At 49.9% G+C, this 23,475-nt stretch overlaps 10 protein-coding genes across 10 annotated transcripts; 6 read left to right on the forward strand and 4 right to left on the reverse strand.

The window, feature by feature from the left end:
* Positions 1 to 2,474: 2,474 nt before the first annotated feature.
* On the forward strand, positions 2,475 to 4,282 carry Pdw03_7607 (MFS peptide transporter Ptr2, putative; the record flags this gene model as incomplete). Its single annotated transcript, XM_014677277.1, has 2 exons — positions 2,475 to 2,509; positions 2,563 to 4,282. 2 exons carry the CDS (start codon positions 2,475 to 2,477, stop codon positions 4,280 to 4,282), a joined length of 1,755 nt encoding a protein of 584 aa, XP_014532763.1.
* A 332-nt stretch (positions 4,283 to 4,614) lies between these two features.
* Pdw03_7608 (Aminoglycoside phosphotransferase) lies at positions 4,615 to 5,115 on the reverse strand (the record flags this gene model as incomplete). Its single annotated transcript, XM_014677278.1, has 1 exon — positions 4,615 to 5,115. One exon carries the CDS (start codon positions 5,113 to 5,115, stop codon positions 4,615 to 4,617), a length of 501 nt encoding a protein of 166 aa, XP_014532764.1.
* Positions 5,116 to 6,315: 1,200 nt separating this feature from the next.
* Positions 6,316 to 7,017, forward strand: Pdw03_7609 (tyrocidine synthetase 1; the record flags this gene model as incomplete). Its single annotated transcript, XM_066101708.1, has 1 exon — positions 6,316 to 7,017. One exon carries the CDS (start codon positions 6,316 to 6,318, stop codon positions 7,015 to 7,017), a length of 702 nt encoding a protein of 233 aa, XP_065956791.1.
* A 2,276-nt stretch (positions 7,018 to 9,293) lies between these two features.
* Positions 9,294 to 10,521, forward strand: Pdw03_7610 (t-SNARE; the record flags this gene model as incomplete). The annotated part of the gene is made up of 5 exons (XM_066101709.1): positions 9,294 to 9,299; positions 9,370 to 9,529; positions 9,583 to 10,055; positions 10,115 to 10,394; positions 10,454 to 10,521. The coding sequence occupies 5 exons, from the start codon at positions 9,294 to 9,296 to the stop codon at positions 10,519 to 10,521; spliced, it is 987 nt and encodes a 328-aa protein (XP_065956792.1).
* Positions 10,522 to 11,033: 512 nt separating this feature from the next.
* On the reverse strand, positions 11,034 to 11,536 carry Pdw03_7611 (BolA protein; the record flags this gene model as incomplete). Its single annotated transcript, XM_014677280.2, has 3 exons — positions 11,034 to 11,208; positions 11,268 to 11,374; positions 11,435 to 11,536. The coding sequence occupies 3 exons, from the start codon at positions 11,534 to 11,536 to the stop codon at positions 11,034 to 11,036; spliced, it is 384 nt and encodes a 127-aa protein (XP_014532766.2).
* Positions 11,537 to 11,747: 211 nt separating this feature from the next.
* Pdw03_7612 (AMP-binding enzyme, putative) lies at positions 11,748 to 13,705 on the forward strand (the record flags this gene model as incomplete). The annotated part of the gene is made up of 4 exons (XM_014677281.1): positions 11,748 to 12,060; positions 12,113 to 12,417; positions 12,470 to 13,374; positions 13,438 to 13,705. 4 exons carry the CDS (start codon positions 11,748 to 11,750, stop codon positions 13,703 to 13,705), a joined length of 1,791 nt encoding a protein of 596 aa, XP_014532767.1.
* A 280-nt stretch (positions 13,706 to 13,985) lies between these two features.
* On the reverse strand, positions 13,986 to 15,382 carry Pdw03_7613 (Putative DHN1; the record flags this gene model as incomplete). Its single annotated transcript, XM_014677282.1, has 2 exons — positions 13,986 to 15,175; positions 15,244 to 15,382. The coding sequence occupies 2 exons, from the start codon at positions 15,380 to 15,382 to the stop codon at positions 13,986 to 13,988; spliced, it is 1,329 nt and encodes a 442-aa protein (XP_014532768.1).
* A 1,888-nt stretch (positions 15,383 to 17,270) lies between these two features.
* On the forward strand, positions 17,271 to 18,176 carry Pdw03_7614 (FK506 suppressor Sfk1, putative; the record flags this gene model as incomplete). The annotated part of the gene is made up of 4 exons (XM_066101710.1): positions 17,271 to 17,325; positions 17,378 to 17,459; positions 17,517 to 17,989; positions 18,040 to 18,176. 4 exons carry the CDS (start codon positions 17,271 to 17,273, stop codon positions 18,174 to 18,176), a joined length of 747 nt encoding a protein of 248 aa, XP_065956793.1.
* A 213-nt stretch (positions 18,177 to 18,389) lies between these two features.
* Pdw03_7615 (Integral membrane protein) lies at positions 18,390 to 19,071 on the forward strand (the record flags this gene model as incomplete). The annotated part of the gene is made up of 4 exons (XM_014677284.1): positions 18,390 to 18,533; positions 18,593 to 18,705; positions 18,755 to 18,880; positions 18,933 to 19,071. 4 exons carry the CDS (start codon positions 18,390 to 18,392, stop codon positions 19,069 to 19,071), a joined length of 522 nt encoding a protein of 173 aa, XP_014532770.1.
* A 114-nt stretch (positions 19,072 to 19,185) lies between these two features.
* Positions 19,186 to 22,489, reverse strand: Pdw03_7616 (Mitochondrial exoribonuclease Cyt-4, putative; the record flags this gene model as incomplete). Its single annotated transcript, XM_066101711.1, has 2 exons — positions 19,186 to 22,233; positions 22,289 to 22,489. 2 exons carry the CDS (start codon positions 22,487 to 22,489, stop codon positions 19,186 to 19,188), a joined length of 3,249 nt encoding a protein of 1,082 aa, XP_065956794.1.
* Positions 22,490 to 23,475: the final 986 nt, after the last annotated feature.

The following is a 23,475-nucleotide window of genomic DNA, read 5'->3' on the forward strand; positions in this document are numbered from 1 at the left end:
TACCACCTCCAACCGTTGAGACCACGCTTACTCTTCCCACATTTTTCATAATGATAAAGGTGAGAAAGCAGCTGGACTGCTTGGGACGTGACCTCGTGGCTAAATATCCAGGAAGGCCCTCGGGGCAAACAGAGCTTGTAAGTTGTCCTCGTTGGAAGGGAATGGAAGGGTTGCTCCTAGGTTTTGCTTTTATATCTGAGAATTGGATATCGATCTTCAAAGATCAGGGGGTTGAGCTCACGCCCACAGAGATGTCCTAATACAGTCGGCTGTTCAAGGGCAACACTGAATTTCATTCTGGCGAAACCCCAGACCTGGCAGTGTTAAATTGATCCTATCGAATGCACATGCAAGACTGGTTAGAGAGACAAAAGGCATCCAATTGCCGGAGTAGTCAAAAGTTGTCTGTGGGTTAGCCAATCGGACACAGTTATCTACAAACGTAAGCAAGCTGCTTTCATAAAATCTCTGATCGGGACTGATACTTCTTCCAAATCTCAACTGGGACAAAAATCCCATGGTCAGAATACCTAGAAACAACACCTCAAGATACGTCCGTATTTCTTCAAGGCAGTTCATGGATGGCCATTCTTATAGCAAATGCTCCGTTCTCTGTACGAAGTCCAGCCACGGGATTTTCCTCGGTTAGCAATAGGATATAGCTCGGATACGATCCATAGCGACAAGTTACGGAGATTTACCGCGCTGCTCCGAGTGGCGCCTTGTGCCGCAATATCAGAATCTCTACTCCGTACTCCGTCTCCTTGTAATCTTGATTGGGGGCCGACATCGCAGCATGTCTTCCGGAATGTTGATAATCTCATATTGGCTCAACCACTCCATACAGAGAGTGGTTCTGGTTACTGAGTAGTTCAATCGGAAAGTCGCAGCCGGATCATATCGGACTTGGATTGAGATGAAGACAATCGAACCCGGGGACCTGATTTTACAAGTCAGGCGCCGATGTCGGGACTGACATGCCAACATCTTGAAGCAGTCTTGGAGGAACTCTTTCAAAAAAAAGCGTTGGTCACTTGGCGGAGCTCAAGGCTTGGAAGCTTACGCCATTTGAGGGTGAATGTTGGTGACAAGCTCTCCTGTTGGTGGACCTGAAGTCCTCCACAAGCGAAGTCGGAGCTCGAAGGGCGTGGATGACTCTCTTGGATATATGAGCGGTGTCCCTCTACTACAGAGTGATCTTTTGATCTTTTCTTTTTTTCACTTTCCCACCTAAAATTGACCTCTTTGATTAGGAGATGACATTTGATGTCCAGAGATACACATCTACACACTAATGAGCAAGACTAACAGAAACCTCTCCTTATCTTTTTTGGTCTTGGCATCGAGCACACATCAGATCCACCTCCCATCTCCTCTCCTTGACACTTTTTTTACGAGAGAATAAATACCCCAGAACCAAGATCAGACCTGACCAGACCACGATTGGACTGAAAATGGTTCCTCTCAGGTCATCGCTGTTAGATGACAGTGAATGGTATTGGATATTGCCAAATGGTGCTGGGGTCAGCGGGTAGCGTCAAGTTTTGAGACACACGCGACGGGAAAACGGCCCCAACGTTACATTTGACGAGAAATGCTGGGGAATGTGAACAATCATATGGTGAATGGTGATGATCATTGACCTTCAAGGGATCCCCTGCTCAAACATGCAATGACTGAAACCGGATTTGTTGCCCCGGTCCAACCCCTGCCTCACCCGAAGACGTTCAAGGTGGCCAACGCGCCAACATATGATGTGAGATCTCGGTCAAGAAGATTAACCGAATATATTCCAACTACACAAGGGCGGAGCATCGACTTGACTCCGGCATGGGAGGAAAAAAAAAAACATACAATGTGAATTTGCCCTCGTGGCGAATTCCACCGGAAACGCTCTCTGGGAAATTTTCCACCTCACCGGCAATCTCCGACTGGAAATCTCAATGTGATTTGACAACACGAAGTGGACTCGGACTGGCCCTTCCAGAAATCCCCAGATGCCAAGATGCAAGACCTGTTTATTCGCTGCTCTAATTGACCCAAACCTGATACAAGTCCACTCCGTTCTTGGCGTTTTTGCTTGGCTATTCGCCTCTTCGTGCCGTCTGGTTGCATTCGTGGGTCATTTTCCTCTAGTTCAGCCATTCGCAGTAGGACGATAACTACTGCCGATCGCATCCACGGTCGACCCGCGCACAATGGCCTATGTTCGACCTTCTCAGATGAACCTTAGTGGTACAGGGGCATGGGGGATGGCGTGCATGTTGAAATTTTTTTTTTTAATTCCTTCTTTTTTTAATTTTTTTTTAATTTGCTCGACAGTGCTCCGGTCCCGCTCAGCAGAGGTTGTTGAGGAAGGAAAAATTGCATATATAGCATTATTCACACCCTTTCTTTTTTGGCCTATTTCTCTACTCTGATTGTTAGTTTTTCTTGCCCTCTTGACAGAGAAGGCACCATCTGGTCTTATAGCCATGGCGTCCACAGACCGTGAGATTGATACTACTGCGTAAGTATCATTTTGTCTGGAAAAGCCCAGAGCGCAGCTAATACTAGCTTTAGAGCTCCATCCTACGATAGCGAGGAGGTCACCCAGCACGTCGTCTTGAATGAAAAGGCTATGGATGCCGATTTGGAGAAGGAGAATCAGATCACCCCGGATGGCGGCGAACCCACCATCTTGGAGAAGACTTCCTTGCGCCATGTCGCAGAGAACCTGCCCCTCTCCGCCTGGCTGGTGGCTGTCGTCGAGCTGTGCGAGCGTTTCACCTACTACGGCATGTCCGGTCTGTTCCAGAACTACGTCCAGCGACCTCGGGATGGTAGCGAGGGACGTGGCGCGCTCGGTATGGATCACCAAGGTGCCACCGGTCTTACGACCTTTTTCCAGTTCTGGTGTTATGTTACCCCTATCCTCGGTGCCATCGTCGCCGATCAATATCTCGGCAAGTACAAGACTATTGTGCTGTTCTGTATGGTCTATATGGTTGGTCTGCTCATCCTCGTCTGCACCTCCATCCCCTCTGCCCTGGATCACGGTGCGGGTCTTGGTGGCTTCGTTGTCGCCATATTGATCATTGGCCTTGGTACCGGTGGTATCAAGAGTAACGTGGCTCCTTTGATTGCGGATCAGTACAAGCGGAAAAAGATGGCTATCACCACCACCAAAAAGGGCGAACGCGTGGTAATCGACCCGGCCCTGACCATCCAGCGTATCTACATGATCTTTTACGGATGCATCAACCTCGGTTCGCTATCCCTTCTCGCCACTCCTTACATGGAATTGTACATCGACTTTTGGCCCGCCTACCTTCTTTGTCTCTGCATGTTCATGGTCGGTACCGTGGTGATTGTTCTCGGCCGCAAGTACTACGTCGTTCGCCCACCCCAGGGCTCCATCATCACCAACGCTTTCCGCGCCCTTTGGATTATGATCAAGAATCGCAACACGGATGCTCCCAAGCCCTCCTGGCAGAACGAGCACAATGGTGTGTCGGCTGTCGACTGGGACGACCACTTTATCGATGAGCTGAAGCGTGCCCTGGTCGCGTGCCGCGTCTTTGCCTTCTATCCGATCTACTGGGTCGTCTATGGACAATTCTCCGGCAACTTCGTAACCCAAGCCGGCCAGATGGAAGGCCACGGCATTCCCAACGATCTAATGCAGAACTTTGATCCCATCTCCATCATCGTCTTCATTCCCATTCTTGAATCCTGTATCTACCCCCTGATGCGCCGCATGAAGATCCCCTTCCCCCCCATCACCCGTATCTCCCTTGGCTTCATCGTCGCCTCGCTTGCCATGATGTACGCCGCCATCGTGCAACACCTGATCTACTCCGCCGGCCCCTGCTACGGCCACCCTCTGTGCGCGGCCTCCGAGGTCGATGGCTCAGCCCAAGGCAACAGGGTGCACATCGCCATTCAAACCCCGGCCTATGTCTTCATCGGTTTGTCTGAGATTTTCGCCTCCGTCTCCGGTCTCGAGTACGCCTACACCAAGGCGCCACCCAGCATGAAGTCCTTCGTGCAGTCGATGTTCCTCCTCACGAACGCGTTTGGATCTGCTCTCGCCGAAGCCCTCACCCCCGCCGCCTTTGATCCCGCCATCATGTGGATGTTCGCCGGTCTTGCCTGTGCATCCTTCTTGTGTGGTTTCATCTTCTACGCCCTCTTCCGTCACCTGAATGCAAAGGAAGACGACATGAACGCCCTTGATGTCGAGGACAACGAGCCAGAAGCTCCGCTCGGTACGGAACCGCGCCAGTCCAAGCCCGAATAAGCATTGTCACTGGTATTTGTGTCATCCTTTGTTTTTGTTGTTCTTTTTGCATTGGCTTTGCAAGTTTCTCTACACTGGGATTGTCCTTTTTTTTTAATTCCCCAATTGCTTGCATCAGAGCAGGACCCTCTGTGTTCTATAACTGCTGTGCAGCTCATGAGACGTGGCATGATGTGATGCTTTAATTTACCTGTAGTATATATAACTCATAAAGATAAATGAAAATATTCAAATTAATCTGTTCCAGGCTCACCAGCACTTTTGTACCTAGTTTTAGTGTCCCTTTATCCGATCACACATTGTTACGAGTTGGTATCTCTTATTTAGCTACATCAAGGGCGTTCATGTCGTCTTCCTTTGCATTCAGGTGACGGAAGAGGGCGTAGAAGATGAAACCACGCAAGAAGGATGCACAGGTAGATGTAGTGATCGAGACACCCGACGGTGAAGGCGACAAAGCCAGCGAACCCTTGAGATGGAATCGGGTTCAAGGACTCCAAAGACTCGGATCCTGCCCAATACTTCTCTAGATCGGGCAATTGCCCAAAGTTCTCATCAATTGGAGGGCCGGGAGTGACCTCTCCGTTCGTGGGTGTCAATCCCCCGACGTAACCATCCCAGGGGTGCGCATGAAGCTCGATCAGATAGTCCGTCATTTGGTGGACCATTTTAGTGCGGACCTCTACGGACAGCGTATGGTAAATCTGATCAATACTCTTCCCGGGAGCCTTTTCGAGCAGCGAGAATTCATGACCGATAATGTTCTTATCGGTCTCATCATAGCGAATGATGGCGGGGATGGGAATGCTAGTATTTTGACGGACCCCGGCCATGACTCCGACGTTGGGTCGAGGTTTTCTCTCATCGTGCCATTAAAGAAGATTGGATCTTGGGCCAATCCATGAGTGCTAAGCCGCCGTACGGACCGAGGAATGGTACTCAGATCGATGGCGTCTATGCTGATTTGCCCTTTGGTAATAGGGGTGAGGTCCATCAGCGCCGCAATGATGGTCGATTTGCTTTTACGCTCTGGGTGAACTTACTAGTTCGACCTTGAATACTAATTTTTGCTCCTGAAAGCACGTCTAGACTAAAAACCTTGTAGCGAAGGTGTGTCTCTTTGAGCATAAGTAACTGTGACATCGGAAAACAAATTCCCCTCAGAAGGCCAGATTGTATGAAGTGTTGCACGTAAGGATGGATCAGCCTCCTGATCAATACCATGAAGATAATGGGCGAGACGCTCGAGTGAGATCATCTCTACCTCTAGATTGATCAGTGCCCAGAGGAAAGTGTCTAGATGTGTTGAAATTGTCATCACTGAGCTCAATATAAGACCAGCTTGTACGATGCTTAGTAAAACCCGTGGTGGAAAGAAGACAGGTACTTCCGAGGAGGAAGACTGAGATAAGTTCGACACAGAGAGTCACCCAAGTTTCGAGGGAGTCTCGAACACCAATTCCCGCCATGGCGAGAGTAAGGGCTTCCTGGTACCTTGATTCAACTGGGCCTCCCGCTGCATACACGCGGGTGAAAGGTCGATCAGACCTGGTGTCGCTAAGAACGGGTGCGCAAGTCAGCTCGGGAATACTGGGAATGAGTGAGCCACGAACAGCCGTTAGAGGATACTTTGGCTCATTTCCAGAGTTCCAGTAGCCCCAAAAGACCAGCAAAGCTGAGTGTTCAGTTCGCATTCCATGACTGAAGCGGTCTACCGACAGAAATCAAAGGTCAAAGGATTGAATGTAGACCTATAGACGCTCTTTCGCGTGGAAGTCATTACGATCTCATCGTCCACGTTGAAGTTGTTTCTCGCCCACCCCGCGTCGGTTTTAAGTATCGCACGACCGTGTTGTTGATCAAAATGCTCTTCGAGATCTAACTGAGTAATTTACAAACACGATGGAGTATATTTGCGGCAACCAAAACAAGCTTGAAGCTTCAGGCTCGCTGTCACCTCGGCAACCTGAAAATGAAGAACAAGCATCCACGCCAGTCGAAAATCATGCCGGGGCATTCTAACAAGAAATCTTATGGAAGGAACTCTGCTGATAAAGATTCGCGCTCATGGTCGAAAGGACACCGACGCACACCTTGAGAGACTGTTGGCGGTCTATGGTGAATCTATTCAAGTTATCACTACACTAGACGAAAGTGGAAGCTTTGATATTAACCAACCATTGTCATCTCTCCAGCTCTTGAGCGAAAACCAGTGGCAAGCCCTCAAACATTTCAGCCAGGGGTCATCTTTTCCAGTAGACCATGAATGTACATCATGGCAGCTTCTCCGTCGCATAGTCGCAACAGTTCCCCGGAAGATTGCTCTCGAATACCACGATCGCCAGTCCACCCAAAGCCTGACCTACGAACAATTGAAAAGTCACGCTGAGATGACCGCAGCACGTCCTGCCACTGCTGTGGTTCAGCGTACAACGCAAATATGTCTCTATCTCGATGAATCAATTTCACTGGTGGCTTCAATCTTTTCAGCACACCGAATGGATTGTTCATACGTCCCATTGGACCTCGAGAGCCCCAGGAACCGCCTGGAACGGCTATTTGCGGAGATTCAACCATCCGCAATCATCACCAGCATGGAACTTTGTGGTCAGCTGCGCAACGGGTTATTTACCAGCGCCGACCATTTTGGAGAGCTCACTATTCCAACAGCATCACCACCTCTACCACCGTCAACGGCAGGATTGGACGATCTTGCAACTATTTCTATTCACTAACGGCACCACTAGAGGCCCAAAGGAGTAGCCATGCCTCATCGCCAGGTAGTTGGATTCGGAGTCATGATGGCACACGCACTGAACTACACTCCTTAGGATCGAATTTTCTTGTTTGCCCGGTCAAGATTTGACATGTCCCAAAGTGACATATTTGGTTGCATCTTTGCAGGGGCAACATTGGTCATGACATCTCACGTAGAGGCAATGTCTCGCTTTTCCATGCTGCTCAAAAATCATGCCATCATCACAATCAGTGTTACACCTTCGGTTTCATCGGGAGACCAGCAATTGGCATGTCTGTGTACATTTTAGATGAGAATTTGCGCCTCGCCTCAATAGGTGCTCGTGGAATGATATGGGTCGCTGGCCGTCAATTGTCTTGTGGATATTTCGGTCGCCCCGATCTGACAGCCACAGCATTCCGCCAAAATCCATTTCGTCAAGGGTTGATGTATAGAACCGGTATGTATTTGGAATGAACCATTTCCCAATTGATTTTGATCAACCACAATGGTCTGACACACTTGTACTAACATTTTTCTGTTTCTAGGCGATTTAGGGATGTGGTCAGATTTGGGAGACCTTCTTTTCTTCTCGCGACAGGATCGTCAAGTCAAAATCAACGGACGTCGAGTGGAGTTGGATGAAATAGAACGTTTCATCTACCTCTGAAACCCAAGTAGCCACTGTGCTGCATACTCAATCAACCGGTAAGACGGCATAAGTGGTATTCTACTCAAATCAAACCTCAAGGGATGCAAAGGTGCGGGTGGTCTCGTTGTCACCTGTCTCTTCTCGATTGGCAGTCCAAGCCCAGCGGAATCTTTCCGCAGATTTCATTCCGCAGCGTATCGTAGGGCTTTCCTGTTTACCTCTAACTGCGAGCAACAAAGTTGACTACCGGCGCCTTCTCCTGCTAGCTAAAGATGTGTCTACTGATCAAACTTCTGCGGCATATATCGCAGAAGAAGTGGTCACTTCAAGCCTACTTCCCGACGACAGATTGGAGGCTGCCCTAACAGAATCATTAATTTCATTCCCAAACATCACTCCGCTATACAACCAAGGTTCCAAGCGCATTCAGCTTTTGCTTCTTTTTGCCGTGACGAGGGTGTCTATTCAATATCGCAGCTTAGCCCAGCACTTGCGCTTATATGAAGTGATTGGAGTGGACAACATCCAGATCGACCAACCCAGTGCGTACTCGTGCATAAGTGCCATGGTGAGAGATCACGCAGCACTGATTCGTCGCAAGCAGCCTCGAGGTCCCTCCAATGAATGTGGCTTCTCGTTTGGCGGGCTTGTCGCGTGGTCTGTGGCAGCCCACCTAGAAAAGGAAGGAGAAACAGTTCGACTTATCCCACTAGACTCTGAAGCCCTTGTGACTATGTTGTTGCATCATTAGGCTAGATCGGGCAGTGAGACTTCTCTTAACATTCTAAGAAGAATCTCCAAAAAGGCATCCGGATTACCGTTCTACCTACGTCCTGAACATGTACATCGTTGATGCCTAACATGAGGCTCATGGACCCTTTCAAACGTCCTGATTGGCCAAGTTTCATCGTTTTTTTCAGTCTTCAGCTCTTGGAGATTCCCCTACGCATACTATTTCCGACTTGCCTCCCTGGCAGCATTGGATGGGACTGGAATATGTTCCTATTGAAATAGTTACATATGTCTTTCATCGTCCATTATAATCATGACGTGCAGACTCGCGTTGCCACAGACCCTTGGTTAAGTACTGGCTACTTCTTTAAAGGTGGGTTCTTCCTAAGAAAGCCAAGTACCCAGTACTCCGTCCCTTGGAAAATAGATCCCACCATGCCGATCCACTTTGGGCCAATCACGATCTAACTGTGTCTTAAATAGAACAGACTCAGCCACACTGAATGGTCAATCTTAGCGGACTCCATCAAATCGCAAGGTTGTATCCGTACTTCGTACTAATGTAGGAACAACGGTGCACTGTCCACTCTGTAGGAAATTATTAAAAAAGGGGACCCCTAAGAAAATCGTAAATTTGAAGACCCATGAAACTTATGAAACCCACGAAACCCCATCAAACCCCAAGCTCATTTAATTCCAACGAAATTAATGCTAAATTTTGCTTTTCAGCGCGACTAACACCCGGACCTTATTGGCTTTGCTGCTCTGACACCGCCAGCGCTTCTGCCGTATCCTCCACTTCTCCCGTCTCACCCTTCCCTCCTTCATCCCTCCCCCCCTTCTATCATAGTCTTGTTTCACGGCTTTGAGAACTTGAGAATCTGCACATCATGAGTGTGAGTGAATCAATGGCAACCTCTTTGATTACCTGAATGTGCTTTCTGACGCGACTTCCCCTAGTACCAGAGCTTAGGGGATTCTAACGCAGGCGGCTACGGCCAGTACAACCCATACGGAAGTCAACAGCAGAACAATCCCTATCAGGACGAGGAACAACAGCAGGGCTATGGATACGGTGCTGGTTATAACCAGGCTGGTGCCGCGGAGCAGGGAAATGGTGGCTATGGTATGCTGACCCGATAACCGCGCAACCTTGCATCGACTCTAATTCCCCGACAGAGATGTCCAACGTCAACCAAGCCTCATCTGGCGGTCCAACTGCGATTTTGAACAAGTGCAAGGAGTTAAACGAGGGCATCAACGAGCTGACCAAGAAGCGCGAGACACAATTGATCGCTGCCCAAAAAGCTCTTTTGGACTCGAGCACCGGCAAGGAAGACCAGTCCTCGCGCCAAGCACTCGACTACATTGAAGATGAGATCAATACTGCGCTGCGCTACCTGCGCGATCAGTTCAAGCGCATCAAGGAGACTCCCGGATCTGGCGACTCGCGTGTGCAGGGCCAGGTCGAGAACGTTAGCCGCAACCTGCGTCGTGAGATTGAGCAATACCAGCGCACACAGAGCGACTTCCAGAAGCGTCTGGAAGAGCAAGTGCGCCGCAGATTCGAGATTGCCAACCCCGACGCTACTCCCGAGGAGTTAGAACAGGGTGTGCAGAATGTTCTCATGGGACAGGAGCAGAGCTTTGTTGTATGTCTTGCCCGAGTCAAATCTTCCTTGGTGGTCTATGGCTAATATTTGAGGAATAGGTTCCCGGTACTCGCACTCGCCAGGCCAACGATGCCCGTCAGGCTACTCTGCAGCGTTCCGCCGCCATCCGCAAGATCGAGCAGGATTTGATCGAACTGAGCCACCTGTACAATGAGGTCGCAGAGCTGGTGCAACAGCAGGAGCCTGCAGTCCAACAAATTCAACAGGGAGCCGAAGAGACACACCGCAACGTCGAGCAGGCCAACACCAAGCTTGACAGCGCTATCGAGAGTGCCAAGAACGCTAGGCGCTGGAAGTGGTATGCATTGCTTGTCATCCGTGAGTATTTACTTGCCTACCCAACATTATGAGGCCGATTCGCTAATCTAGTTATCCAGTTATCATTATTGGTATTGTCGTCGGCGTGGCCGTCGGTGTCACCAGCAGCAACAAGAACAAGAACTGATCTGTTTGTTGCACTACATCTCCTTCCTTCCTCCTCTATGTACGACCTTTCCCGGGGATTGACGCATCTCCGCATTTTCCCATTTGTCTTTGTCCCCTCGTTATACCACCCTTTCGCATTTCCTTGTGTAAAAGCAATGTCTACCAACTCCTGTTTTCTTTGTGTCTTTGCCCACTCGCTGTACCTGCGTGTTTTGGTACAGCTGCTCGCCTAACATGCGATGGCCCTTGATGATTGTCACTTCTTGGCTCGTGATGTCGCGGCGCATGGATGTATATACTAGATTGTTGCTTTCCTCGGCCCCTTGTTTGGCGCTAGAACCTATGTAATACTGTCTAATAATTGATCCCTTCACTCACGAATCTGATATATACCACTGTAGCTGAGTATCGGAACCGCAGGCGCCTTGTGCAGTATGATGTGGTGCATTTCGAGTCATCGTCTGGGGGTATCTGACTTGACAAGACTCATTTCAGAATAACGAGCACCTGAGCGCCCTTACAATCCGTTCTCTATGCCTTCTTCTTCATTTCCTTCTCGCGCTGGTCCTCTGCAGGTGTCTTCGTCTTCAACTGCAGTGCGTGTAGTCCACCCTCACGAGCCATCTCTTCCTTGAACAATGCGTAGACCATGCGATGCCGAGCGGGTTGCATCTTCGATTCGAAGGAATCAGAGACGATTGTCACACTGCGAGAGATTAGATGCTCGCTAGTACACCGTGTCTGTTCATTGGTGGGGGGACGAACTGGAAATGCGTCTCCTTCGACACCGACCCTTCCATTGCAGCGTGGTGCGCATGAAGGTGAGAGTCATTCCGGATCTCGAGTTTCGAAGGTGTGAAGGCGTGAACGATCTATAGAAAGAGGGGAGAGGTATGAGCAATGGCAGTCAACAACATGGAATCGTGGCTCGCCTTATCGCGCATGACATCCTCCAATGGCGTACCGGAGGCCATCCTAGCAGAAACAGAGAAGAGACGGCGAGGGAGGAGATTTGGAAGGCTGCGAGGAAGCATTTAGAAGAAAAAAAGACAAGAAGCGATCAAAGGAAAAAGCGAAGAGGAGAGAAACGTCCGCAAATGAAGCCAATCGGATGTTTTTGATTTCGGAACTTCACTCTGATGACATCAACCGATCTTCTGCTCGACACCTCAATTGCTTCTCTTTTTGAATGTGGTATATGCTGTGAGATGAAAACCTAAAAAAAAATTTATCTGAAATTCAAAGATGTCTGGCAGTTTCCTCTCGCTGCTTTCGCGTTCCAATGCGCGCAATTGCCTCACTCCGCGGCGAACGTCTCTCGGCGCGAGACTCTTGTCGACTCTCCCCAACACACATATCTTCCGCGCACTCCAGAACCATGCCCCTGATAGTTTGGCTGTTGTGCATAGCGCCTCGTCCCGATCATTCACATACGGTAGTCTAATTGCCGATGTCGTCCGCGCCAAGGACGACCTGGAACAGAAAGCTACGACAGCGCAGGGCCAATTGGCTGGCGAGCGGATTGCCTTCCTCGCGGAGAACAGCTATGACTACGTAGGTACTGTTGTCTTGAACCCAAGGATAAGTCTGGAATACTAATAGATACATAGTGACTCTGCTGGCGATCTTTGCTAGTGATGCCATTGCGCTCCCACTCTCGCCGTCTTTCCCGACTGCAGAGCTGAAATACATACTGGATAACTCACAGGCTAAGATGCTGCTGACAACCGAGAGGTATGCCGATAAAGGGATGGAAATCGTGCGAGAAGGATTAGAGCATGGGCCTCTATTTGCTATCCGCAATCAGCTCACAGAGGGCGGCGCATCGAGCCGCGAGGGCGTAACCCTGTATGATCTGAAGCAGCCTTCTTCCGGTGGGATGATGTTATATACATCTGGAACCACAAATCGACCGGTGGGCTCATCTGGTTCCCTGCACATCAGGAGCTACTGCTAACTCGAAATAGAAAGGTGTTCTCATCCCTCAATCGGCACTGGCCGCGCAAGCGTCTTCTCTACTAGAAGCATGGAAGTACACACCAAACGACCGACTGCTTCATTTACTCCCCCTCCATCACATCCACGGCGTGGTAAACGCAATCGTGGCACCAATCGTAGCAGGCTCCTCAATCGAGTTCATGTACCCCTTCAACCCGGATAAAGTCTGGAAACGACTCGCAGCACCCTTCCTCCCATCCAACACTTCAGAATCCGCCATCACATTCCTCACTGCCGTCCCAACAATCTACAACCGTCTCATGGCTACCTTCCCCAAACTAACCCCAGAGCTCCAAGCAGCCGCCAAAGAAGGACTATCTCCACGAAACCTCCGCCTGAATATCTCCGGCTCCGCCGCCCTCCCAACGCCCACAAAAACCGCCTGGACAAACCTCAGCAATGGCAACGTCCTGCTCGAACGCTTCGGCATGACCGAAGTCGGGATGGCGATTAGCTGCGGCCTCGATGGCGCAGACCGCGTGGACGGCAGTGTCGGCTGGCCGCTCCCCGGTGTCGAAGCCCGACTCGCCGATCTCGAGACGGGTGCTATTATCCCAGTCGAAGAAAAGACTTCCAATGGCCGAGAACGCGAAGGCGAGATCCAGCTCCGCGGCGAAACGATCTTCGGTCATTACTGGGGAAACGAGAAAGCCACACGCGAGAGTTTTGTCCCGAGCGATGATGGAGGCAGAGCGTGGTTCTGCACAGGCGATGTCGCGACTCGGAGGATCGTTGATGGAGCCGGTCGTGGAACGAGCGGAGCTTGGGCTCAGGGACCGATGTATTTCATCCAGGGGCGGAAGAGTGTTGATATCATTAAGACTGGGGCTGAGAAGGTCAGCGCCTTGGAGGTTGAGAGGGAGTTGCTTTCACTGTAAGTTGTTTCTTTTCTGTTGGACATTCACGTGGAACATCTGTACTGACGATGGGGCTCTAGTCCTCAAGTCACCGAAGCTGCAGTCGTTGGCCTCCCATCTGAACAGTGGGGTCAGAAGATTGCTGCTGTGGTTGTTCTGTCTCCTGATGCGGCTGCTTCAGGTCGTAATGGCCGATCTTGGAGCCCGATGGATATGCGACGCGCGCTGAAGGGCTCTCTTGCTTCTTTTAAGATCCCGCAGGAGATGAAGGTCTTAGACGCTATTCCGAGGAATGCTATGGGGAAGGTTAATAAGAAGGCCCTTGTGAAAGAGGTCTTTGGTGTTTGAAAATTGAAACAACCATACTGTACAATATTGAAGATATGCCAGAATCTCAGAGTTGAGGCGAGTGATGGAGATTTGCGGGCTTAATACTCTTGACTTGGGAAAATATGTACAACGCTACACAGCAAAGATCATTAAACTGTTGACTCATTTGTAGTATTGAAAAAGCAAAATTGCTAGCTATTAATTTCAAATTCGTGGCATTGTGTCAAAGCCCTTTCTCTCTGGTCCTTCCCTCCCCCCCCCCCAAAAAAAGAAAACCGAGATCAAGTTCTCAAAGTCCCTAGATCTGACGGTGAAGACCTTCATTATGAGCACGGGCAGCATCCGAGTCGACACGGGGATCAAGCTTGTTGGCGATGCTCGAATCATGGGGACCAGTGGTACCAGGAGCTGTTCCAGTGGCAGGGGTATTGTAGCTACTACCAGCAAGAGTATCGTGGTGCCCAGCAGCAAGGCCGGAGCCACCAATTGCCGAGCCAGTGGGAGCAACAGTAGCACCGTGAGAGTGGGTACCGTGGGTAGTAGTACCAGGACCAGTACTAGCGAGACCAGAGTGCTGGACACGGCTGTCACGGTCCGAGTCAACGCGAGGGTCGAGCTTGTTGGCGATGTTGGAGCTATGGGGTCCAGCATTGGTGCTGCTGCTGCCGGGGGTGGCAGTGGGAGCGCCGTGGGTAGGACCAGTTCGAGAACTCAGAGTCGAGCTGTGGGTGCCAGGGGCGGTGGTGCCGTGAGTAGCATGAGTAGATCCAATACCGGTGCCGGTGCTAGCACCGGGGAGACCTTCATGGCGAGTACGGTGGTCATGGTCAGAGTCAACACGGGGATCGGCCTTGTTAGCGATGTGGGAGCTGTGGGGGCCGACATGGGTGTTGCTGGTGGTGCCGTGGGTAGTGCCATGGGTAGTGCCAGAACCCAGGGTCGAGCCGTGAGTGCCTGGAGCAATAGTGGCGTGAGATGTTCCAAGACTAGCACCGGTTCCAGCACCAGTGAGACCCTCGTGGCGAGCACGGTTGTCGCGGTCCGAGTCAACGCGGGGGTCCAGCTTGTTGGCGATGTTGGAGCTGTGAGGACCAGCGTTGGTGCTGCCAGTGGTGCCGTGGGTGGATCCGAGACCAGCACCGGTAGCTGTCGCACCAGATGTGCCGTGGGTAGTGCCAGAGCCTAGGGCCGAGCTGTGAGTGCCTGTAGTGGTGATTGGCGCATAGGGCGAGCCAAGACCAGCGCCAGTCACATCGGTGTGAGCAGCACGGGGGTCACGGTCAGAATCCACACGGGGGTCAGCCTTGTTGGCGAGGTTGGAGCTATGAGGACCAGTGTTGGTACTACCAGTGGTGCCATGAGTGCCGGTCACACCAGTGTTGCCGTGGGTAGTGCCGTGGGTAGTGCCGTGAGTGCCAGTAGCGGTGGCGGTGTCGTGGGTTACTCCAACACTAGCGCTAGTCCCATCAATGTCGGCAGCACGGTGATCTGAGACAATCAGTATCATTTACTCTTGTGAAGGAGGAGGGATGTGAGATGAGGGTGAAATGACATACCTTTATCACTGTCGACACGAGGGTCAAGCTTGTTAGCCAAGTTGGACGAGTGAGGTCCATGGTTGGAGGACTTGGTCGACTCGTGCGACTCAGTCTTCTTGCCAGTCAAGGCCTCTTCGGCCTTGCGTACAAACTGCATGTTGGTCTTGGTCTTGGTGGGTTTGATGAAAGGTGAAGTTGATATCAAGTAAGTGTGGGATGTGGAGGAAAGATAAAGATTGATTTCCCCAGGGGGAAGAGGGGTATTTATACCTCCTTTGTCCTTTGACAGGACTCCAGCAAACATTGACATTCATGACGTTCGCGTATTCCACCCGATGGTGTACAAACACGAAGTATAGCATACGCCTTTTAGGTGCCACGATCTGCGATTTACAATCCACAGAGTCAGCCACTTAGAACAGGGTATGGTCATAAAAGAAGCTAAGTTAGAAACCATCGAAACCATTGAAACCTGACCATCATCCTTGATCTACGTCGATCAAAATCCAAAACAATTGCGTCATGGCTCAAGCCCTGCCAAGAGACATGTGCCAACTATGTACATCTGGAAGTTGTACTGACTACGTCTTAGTTCATTCCATAGCCAACCAGCATATACTGGAATGAGATCTTGGTGGCTAAAATTAATCTTCTTACACCGTTTTCTCAGCTTTGTTGTACGCAACGTTGTACTCGGGACTTGTGGTAGGGCATTGAAGTTGAAATGAACATGACTGATTACTTCAGATCAGTGCAATTACTAAATAACTTGCACTCGAAAACAAATCTACACTGCATGTCTTTCGTTCTGCAGTCACCGCAGACAGTTGTTGGGGTCTACGTCATCGAAGCCAAAAGATATACTTCGCAATCACATGACTGAGATACATGCTCTCTTCACTTCAACCAAGACAGTGACAGGCAAAGAGGGAAGTGTACACATCCCCAGCTCTTTTTTTTTGTTTTGTAACAGTCGTACAATCTGAATCATGTTGCATGGTCCTTTGGACTCACTTGGTGCCTTGGCACTAGGCCCTGTGAAGAACAAGTTCCGAAGACCGATTTGAAGAGCCGCAATCATTGGTAAGACCAATAGGAGGCCTTGGACTTGGTTACCCAATTTCGGTCGTACAAGGCTATAAGGCTACTCTATTTTCGACCGACGAACGGTGGAGTTGGCATTCCCGCCAAAACTTGAATCGGGTCCGCATCGAGACAGGCTCCAAGCGAGATCATCAGCACTGGAAGCTCCAATCAGTACAGTACAAAGCTAAAGACAGCTCAACCCTCTCTCTTCTAGGTCACTTATCCCCGTTGAACTCCGCAATTCCCTGGACGCATTTTCAGCGCTTCTCGTCGCAGGGTCTTTCAAGAAGCACCATGTCCCGACGCCAAGCCCAAGGACTTCTTCACTGAACAAGCAACTAGACTCAACATAAATCTCGACTTGAGTCCGTACCCTTCAGAGGGTTCGGTTTCCCGATGCAAGTATCACATCACCCTCTAGTTCAGGAGTGCACTTGCCGCCGCCATGGAAATTGACGGGCTAGCTCATGCGGCGATGACCAAAATTCTCATCATCACATGTACACAAGACTTCTCAGTTGGAAATCATCTAGAAGAGATAGATTTCTTCCAAGTTCTGCACCTTGATCACGCGACCGCCCTCCGGTCAGTGGAAAATGGGGTTGAAACAAACTCCCCGAGGCCAACGAAGTGCTGATGTCAGCATCCGGTTTATCCGGTTCGGGGTGCGTCCGAGATGGAAGCTGTCTGCGATGAAGTTACATGGAATATCTGAATTCGGTAATTCAGATCTGTGGGGTTGCATTACTCGGTTTGCTGCCAGGCGTGGTAGACCAGCCATTTCTCCCTTGTTTGCAACGCCTGGCTTTTCACATTCATGATTTGGAGCGATATTTAGATTGAACACGTTGAAAGGAGTCTCCCCCCCTGGCAACCAATCATAAAGACAAGCCTCTCCCAACCAACACGTTCTTTTGGTCTGAAGAATCCGACCCCACTGGTCGCACAACAAAGCCACCATGTGGATTCTCTCGTTCTGGGTCTTCCCCGTGATATCCGGGTGCATGTGGATAGGTGAGGGTCAACACACGAGGGATGGGGGCTTGCTTGACTGACAGTCTTGGAGCCACACTAGTAGCCATGCTGTCCACCTGGGCGGCGGATGGAAAGCCAATATATTCCACCATGAGCAATGGGCTCACCATTCCGTGAGTCTGAACTGATCTGCCATCGGCCAACATAGACTGAATCAAGGGAACAACCAGTTACATTTCCCATATCGGAGCCGAGGGACTCAAACCGCTGTTCATCACAGGCAGTGTAGTAACCGTCGTATTCATGGATCTCGGTCTCCTCTCTGAGCGTTGGCTTCGCCATGCCGGGCAACTAGCCCGAAACAAAGGGAGGTTCGACAAGACTTGTGCGGTTGGATCGATCTTTTTCTCGATCACTGGGGCTTTAGGTCTCATTCTTCTGTCCATCTTCGACACCAAGCATCACCATAACCTCCACGACGGGTTTTTGGGGATGTTCATAGCGAGCTATGTGGTCTGCGCCCTCCTGGTGTGTCTGGAATACATCCAGATCGGTCGATTCTACCATCCACAAGCCCGGATCTTGATAGTCAGCTTCGCCATTAAAGCTCTTTTCGTCGTCTGCGAACTCGCGGTCGGGATTACATTTGCCGTATGTGTGAAAGCTGGAAATAAAAAGAACGCCGCAGCCGTCTGTGAATGGGGTACGTTCCAACCCTGGGTGACTGTGCGAGAGGAAAGCTAACCCACGCAGTTGCCGCCCTTATATTCGCATTCTTTGTTTTTTCGTTTGTCATTGATCTCCTGCCATCTGTTCGTACCAAGAGACATGTTCCGCAGGGTGAAAAGTATGCTCGGCCAGGTGTGGAGGAACGTCCAATCGACTTCTAGGCCAAGTCTAGTTTATAATTATTAATCCATAAATACCCATGGGACGTGAGAATTGCTGTTGCCAATAAAAGACCAGTCATGGACTTTGGCCACATGTGGTGATCTCATCCATTTGGGGGGAAACGAAAGAAAACCCCACAACTCCTTGGAAGAGAACCTCGAATAAGTCAAATGCTGGTTGCAAGAAATCGATGAATTCAAATCTCATGCAACATGGGCTTCTTCAAACACCCCTGTGGTTCAATCTCAATCATCACCCATATCATCCAATGCATCAGTTCATTGATCGTCCTCGCCATCACAGCCTGGGCAGTCCGCGACACTAAAACCCTTACAGTGATTTTCTCCTTGGTGGTGGTACATGTCTCTTGCCAGATCTTAATCTCTCAACGTGTAGAAATTCTAAATCCTTACAGGCGGTCCTGACTCCAATTGTCTACGGCACAGCACTAAGCACCAGCTGTGTCAACAGACGTCGCAGATGGCACGTTCTCCCTCTACTGGTGGCTGATGCAGCACTATCTTACCTGTAAGTATAACAATACGTCAATGGTAGTCAATGCTCATCGCTCATCTAGCTGGCTCACGTCATTCATCTTCCTGGCTCTGAATTTTAACAACGTCAGCTGCAACGTCCACCTCTGGAACGGAGAGGAGGTGTGTAGCCGGAAGTATACGGCCGAGGCATTCGGATTCATTGCATTGTAAGCGACATTATTCTGAGTACATTGAGTCCATGGGCTAATTGCATGGCAGCTTCGCGACATTGATGGCTCTGGTATTCGAAGTTTTGTATACTTACCTGCCGAAAAAGGATGCCTCTATGCAGGAGAAGCAAAATGGGGTGACGACCTTGGAGGATAATCTACGGGGTGCCGGGGTGTTAGACCCTTGATCTCAGAATGTCTGCGAACGCTTCATAGGGATGTTCTCCTAGGCGAAAAATCCTTCAATGATTTGATGATTGGCGATGTTGATAATACAGTATTGTACAAGGAGTTACTCAATCTCAAGCCCATTCACCCTTCCTCTCAAATGGCTTCACAAACCCAGTCGCCTCCATAGTCACCTGTAGAGTCGCCATATCGATAGCAGTGATATGGGCTTCAACCATGCAGAAGATATCCAGCTTATCTTTATCTGGGAAATCCTGGGGGATGGTGACCGAGCAGTTCACGCCAAGACTGGTGATGACGCCGGAATACTCCTCGTCCAGATGTCTAGGCTTGGTGCGTGGGGTGCGTAGCAGACACGGGAAGGTGACGGGGAGATTGCACTCAGAGAAATAGAATGCACGGAAGAGGAGCATACAGGCCCAGTGCTGTCTGGAGTATCTGTCAAGATTTCTGAGACGTGTGCGCAGGGGCTGGGAGTAGATGAGGTGGGCGTCAATGTCGGATTTGGAGAAGGGGAGGGGAGAGGTGGGAGGGGTGTATGTGTCATTGGTGGTGATTTCAGTGGCTGCCTCTGCTGGATCTGCCGCTGTTGGATCCGTCTCAACCAGATCGAATTCTGCAGGATCAGGACTATCAACAAGAGCGTCAAACTGACGGCCGTGTTCATGCTCGAACCGCAGTGTTGCCTCAATCTGGTAATGCGCAATAACATCTGTATATCTGCGCAGCGGACTGGTGCTCTTGACGTACGTATCCAAGCCAAGGGTTTCGTGCTTGGTTGGGGTTGAGGAAGAGTAGGCCAACGGTGCGCTGAGCTCATAGAAGCCCTCACCGCCGAAATGGGCCAAGTTTTTGTTGGTTACGCGTCCGTACTCCGGGTCGTACCAGGTGCCGTCGTAGACAACGGGGATATTGCGTGCGGCACAGAACTGCCCAGAGACGTGCCCGGCTAAATTCATGATCAGGGAGATCAAATTGTCCCGCGATTGATCACGAACGTCGTATGGATTATGTGAGTGCACATTGAGCCGGATGACTGGGTCACCGAGATAGTGGCGTCCAGTTATGGATTGTAAATCGTATGGCGGCATCGGGGCATCGCCAGACTGGACTGAGACCGAAAGCTCTGGGCTAAGAGGGGTGAGGTCCATGGCGCCATTCCGTCTGCGGGTTTGGCGGAACGCGAGCATAAGTTGACGCATGATGTGGAATCGATCTTTATCCTCGGGCCGCAGGCTTTCTTGGATTCTTTTGCCGTGTGGCATTGGTGGTTCGGTGAAGTTGCCTCCTACGGTGAAGGATTCCAACTGTTCTTCGGAATCGGGGTCAAAAAAGTCGCGCAGTGTTTTGTGAGTGAGATTGATGACATTGTGAATTGTCCCGTTTTTGATCTCACTATCCAAAATCTCCCCTCGAAGATTCATCTTCGCACTAAACGTGAGTACTGGCCGACCAGCTGCCAAACTGAAGTGGGGCTCCGTGAGAGCTTTGGGAAGCATGGGATAAGTGCGTTCCGGGATGTAGGTGGTGAAGAGTCGTGAGGCTGCATACTGGATGATGGGGTTGTCATGCTTAATGAAGGCTGTTGGGTTCGCGACGTGGACATGCACCCAGAATGTATTACGAGATCCTGGGATGGGCTCCAGCGATATGCCGTCATCAATTTCTTGCGCCGTCACATCGTCCACACAGTAGACTGGCATATCTCCCCAATCTTTTCTCAGGTGTCGCATAGAATCCTGCAGCTGATCAGCAGTAAGTTTAGAGCAAGATTCATCAATCTCTTCCAACTCCATGTCCTTTGCGAGGGAAATGCCATGCCCAGGAAGCATCAGATACTGGTCAAGAGGTAGAAGGTTCTCCCAAGGCGCTATGATGCCGATCTCTTGCAATAAAAGACGTGTTGAAGCCTCACTCAGACCAAGAGTATTGTACATACCCGTGGCACGCATGATATGTGTTGCTGTGGATCTCAAGGTGCCTGACGGCATGACAATGGCAGGAACCGAGTACAGCTGCAAATATTCAATGATCATTTGGTCATCTGCACTGAACTTCTCGGTGGAGAGTTCACGGAATACCAATGGGTTTCCATCCTGACCAGGCGAATACCTGTTAGAGGATGGACCCACGCTGGACATAATAGTCGGAGAGCGGAGCCTTCTGCTAAGGCGAATCAACCGCTGTGCTTTAGTGATAAATCGGTGCATTGGGTGGTCTTTAAACCCTGGGGTATCTTTGCGCATTGTGGCTCGAACACATTGTTCTTGGTGTTCATGAGTCCAGTCAATGACTTGTTTGACAATGTTGGCGATCCGTTTTGGCTGCACAATATACATCCGACTGAACAAGGAGCTACCATCTTTTTCTATGAGGAAAGGGTGCCGGCGAACAGCTTGATGAACAGCAAACAAGTTGACGCTGGTCAGTTCAGATTCGTCAATGCCAAGTGCAGTTGTTGTCAAGTTTTCAAGGCTCAAGTGGAGAACTTCGGTATCGTCTGCCACCGTATCATGAAGATTATCCAGTATCTGGGAGTTTTCTCTATAGAATTTCAAGATGTGACTCTTGAAATTACCCATCATCCTCAGAAGAGGAGCACCAAGCGGCCTCGGAAGACCTCCCTCGGGGGTCAGCTGAATGTCTTGGCTTGCGACAGCCTCGCCATCCGGGAACCATGGCGTGAGAGGCTCAACAAGTTCAGTAGGTGCAAATCCTTTGATAACGTAGTCGAGCTCCGCGTTGGAGCAAATGCGCCAGTTTCCATTGCCATTGTAGAACTGCTTCTGTTTGTGAACAGACCGCACGTAGATTCCATAATTGAACACTCCATCTGCGTTCAACCGGGCGATCAAGTCACCCTGCTCGAGATGTTCACCTTCGAATTCATCTTTATCCATAGCCTCTTGGTACCTGTTCGGGTCACCCCAAGCATCGATCGTGTCGCGACCGTTGGGCATTGTGCCAATCGATTTACCTGGTAATTCCAATGGCCGGTTCTTGGAGTCGGATCGGCGTACTGGGTCCATATTGTTAGGATTTGTATCCTGCCATTTCCGCAGATACGTTCGAATGTCTCCATGCAATTCAAATTGGGACCGAAGGAGGATATTGCCATCGATGGGAACTCTTGGGGGCTCATCTTGCTTGGAAGTTTTCTGCTGAGATAAAACAAATGTTAGCTGAAATTGAAGCCTGTTTTCCCTTGCAACATACCTCACTGTCGGCTCGGACAGCTCCAGCTGACTCCAATGTTCTCGTGGTAGTCAAAAAGCGTCGCCCCCCAGACAACACCGGAAAGTGAGCTGCGGACAAAGTTGACGAACATCCTGCGCGGTTCTGTCGCCATTTACAGTGGACAGGTGAAAAAATTGCACCAGCCCGCTTCTGCAAAGCCCTTATTCTTGTAAGTGCCATTGCCAGCGCTTGAGCAGAAAGAATGCGCTGTTGGTTCGAAAACAGAGTAGATTCTGCCAGCAGTTGCCATACCGCCAAGGGCGGTATGGAAGACTGTCCCGTGATTTCGGAGATAATTTCGCCCAATCACATCGCAGCATAGAAGTATAGAACATGGAATGTTCACAAGGGGAGAACTGTGCTTGAAGCATAACCCAAAGACTCGACTATGATTCTCCTTAAAGCCGTTATAGGCCGCAATGTTAGGATGAGGATTTTTACAAATAATTTCACATGCTTCAAGTTCGTGAGCAGTTTGCTTTCCGAGATTTCCATCGAGATCTTGGTGGTTACATCATTTGACCGTGAGGCCATCATCTGGAGAGAAGGCTACCGACTGGACAAGTTCTAACTTATCCTTCGAGAGTTTTTTTGTTCCCAGCTCCAGAAATTGTTCTTCTGTAATATATGCTGATTGTTCCAGCTTTTTCGCCTTCAAACATCTTTCTGATATTGTTCTCCCTTGACAAAACAAAAAAAGCTGAACAGTGGAATTGAAATAGAGCGATCTCAATCATCTCTAGACATTTAAGGTTAAACAGACTCGTATTTTATTATCATTGCTCAAACTCGTAGCTTGTGTTGCTCCATTTCAAGTCAATTGGCGAGCTTTGCAATTTCGATAGAGGTGTATTTTTTACATTTTTGACGCAGTTTGTCTATTACACCATCCGGTAAATTGAGCACAAAGGGACGTTCATTCAGTAGGACTGATTTTCGCCTCTTGCCAATCAAGAAGCTTTCTAAGGGCATGGGCCGAAAGAAGTGTAGCAAGAAGGATGATCACCCCGACTGAGTGATCCCCCTTAAGGAAGAACACGGGCATTTGCTTTGTGTTGACAGAATATCAAGTCCACGATATGGACTTTCTAGATTATGCTCAGTGATCTGTCTCATGCGAACAACCGGGGAAACATCGCCAATAGCGCTCGGTGAGCCTCCTGCTA

Source organism: Penicillium digitatum, chromosome 3, assembly GCF_016767815.1.
Source record: "Penicillium digitatum chromosome 3, complete sequence".
Classification (NCBI taxonomy): domain Eukaryota; kingdom Fungi; phylum Ascomycota; class Eurotiomycetes; order Eurotiales; family Aspergillaceae; genus Penicillium; species Penicillium digitatum.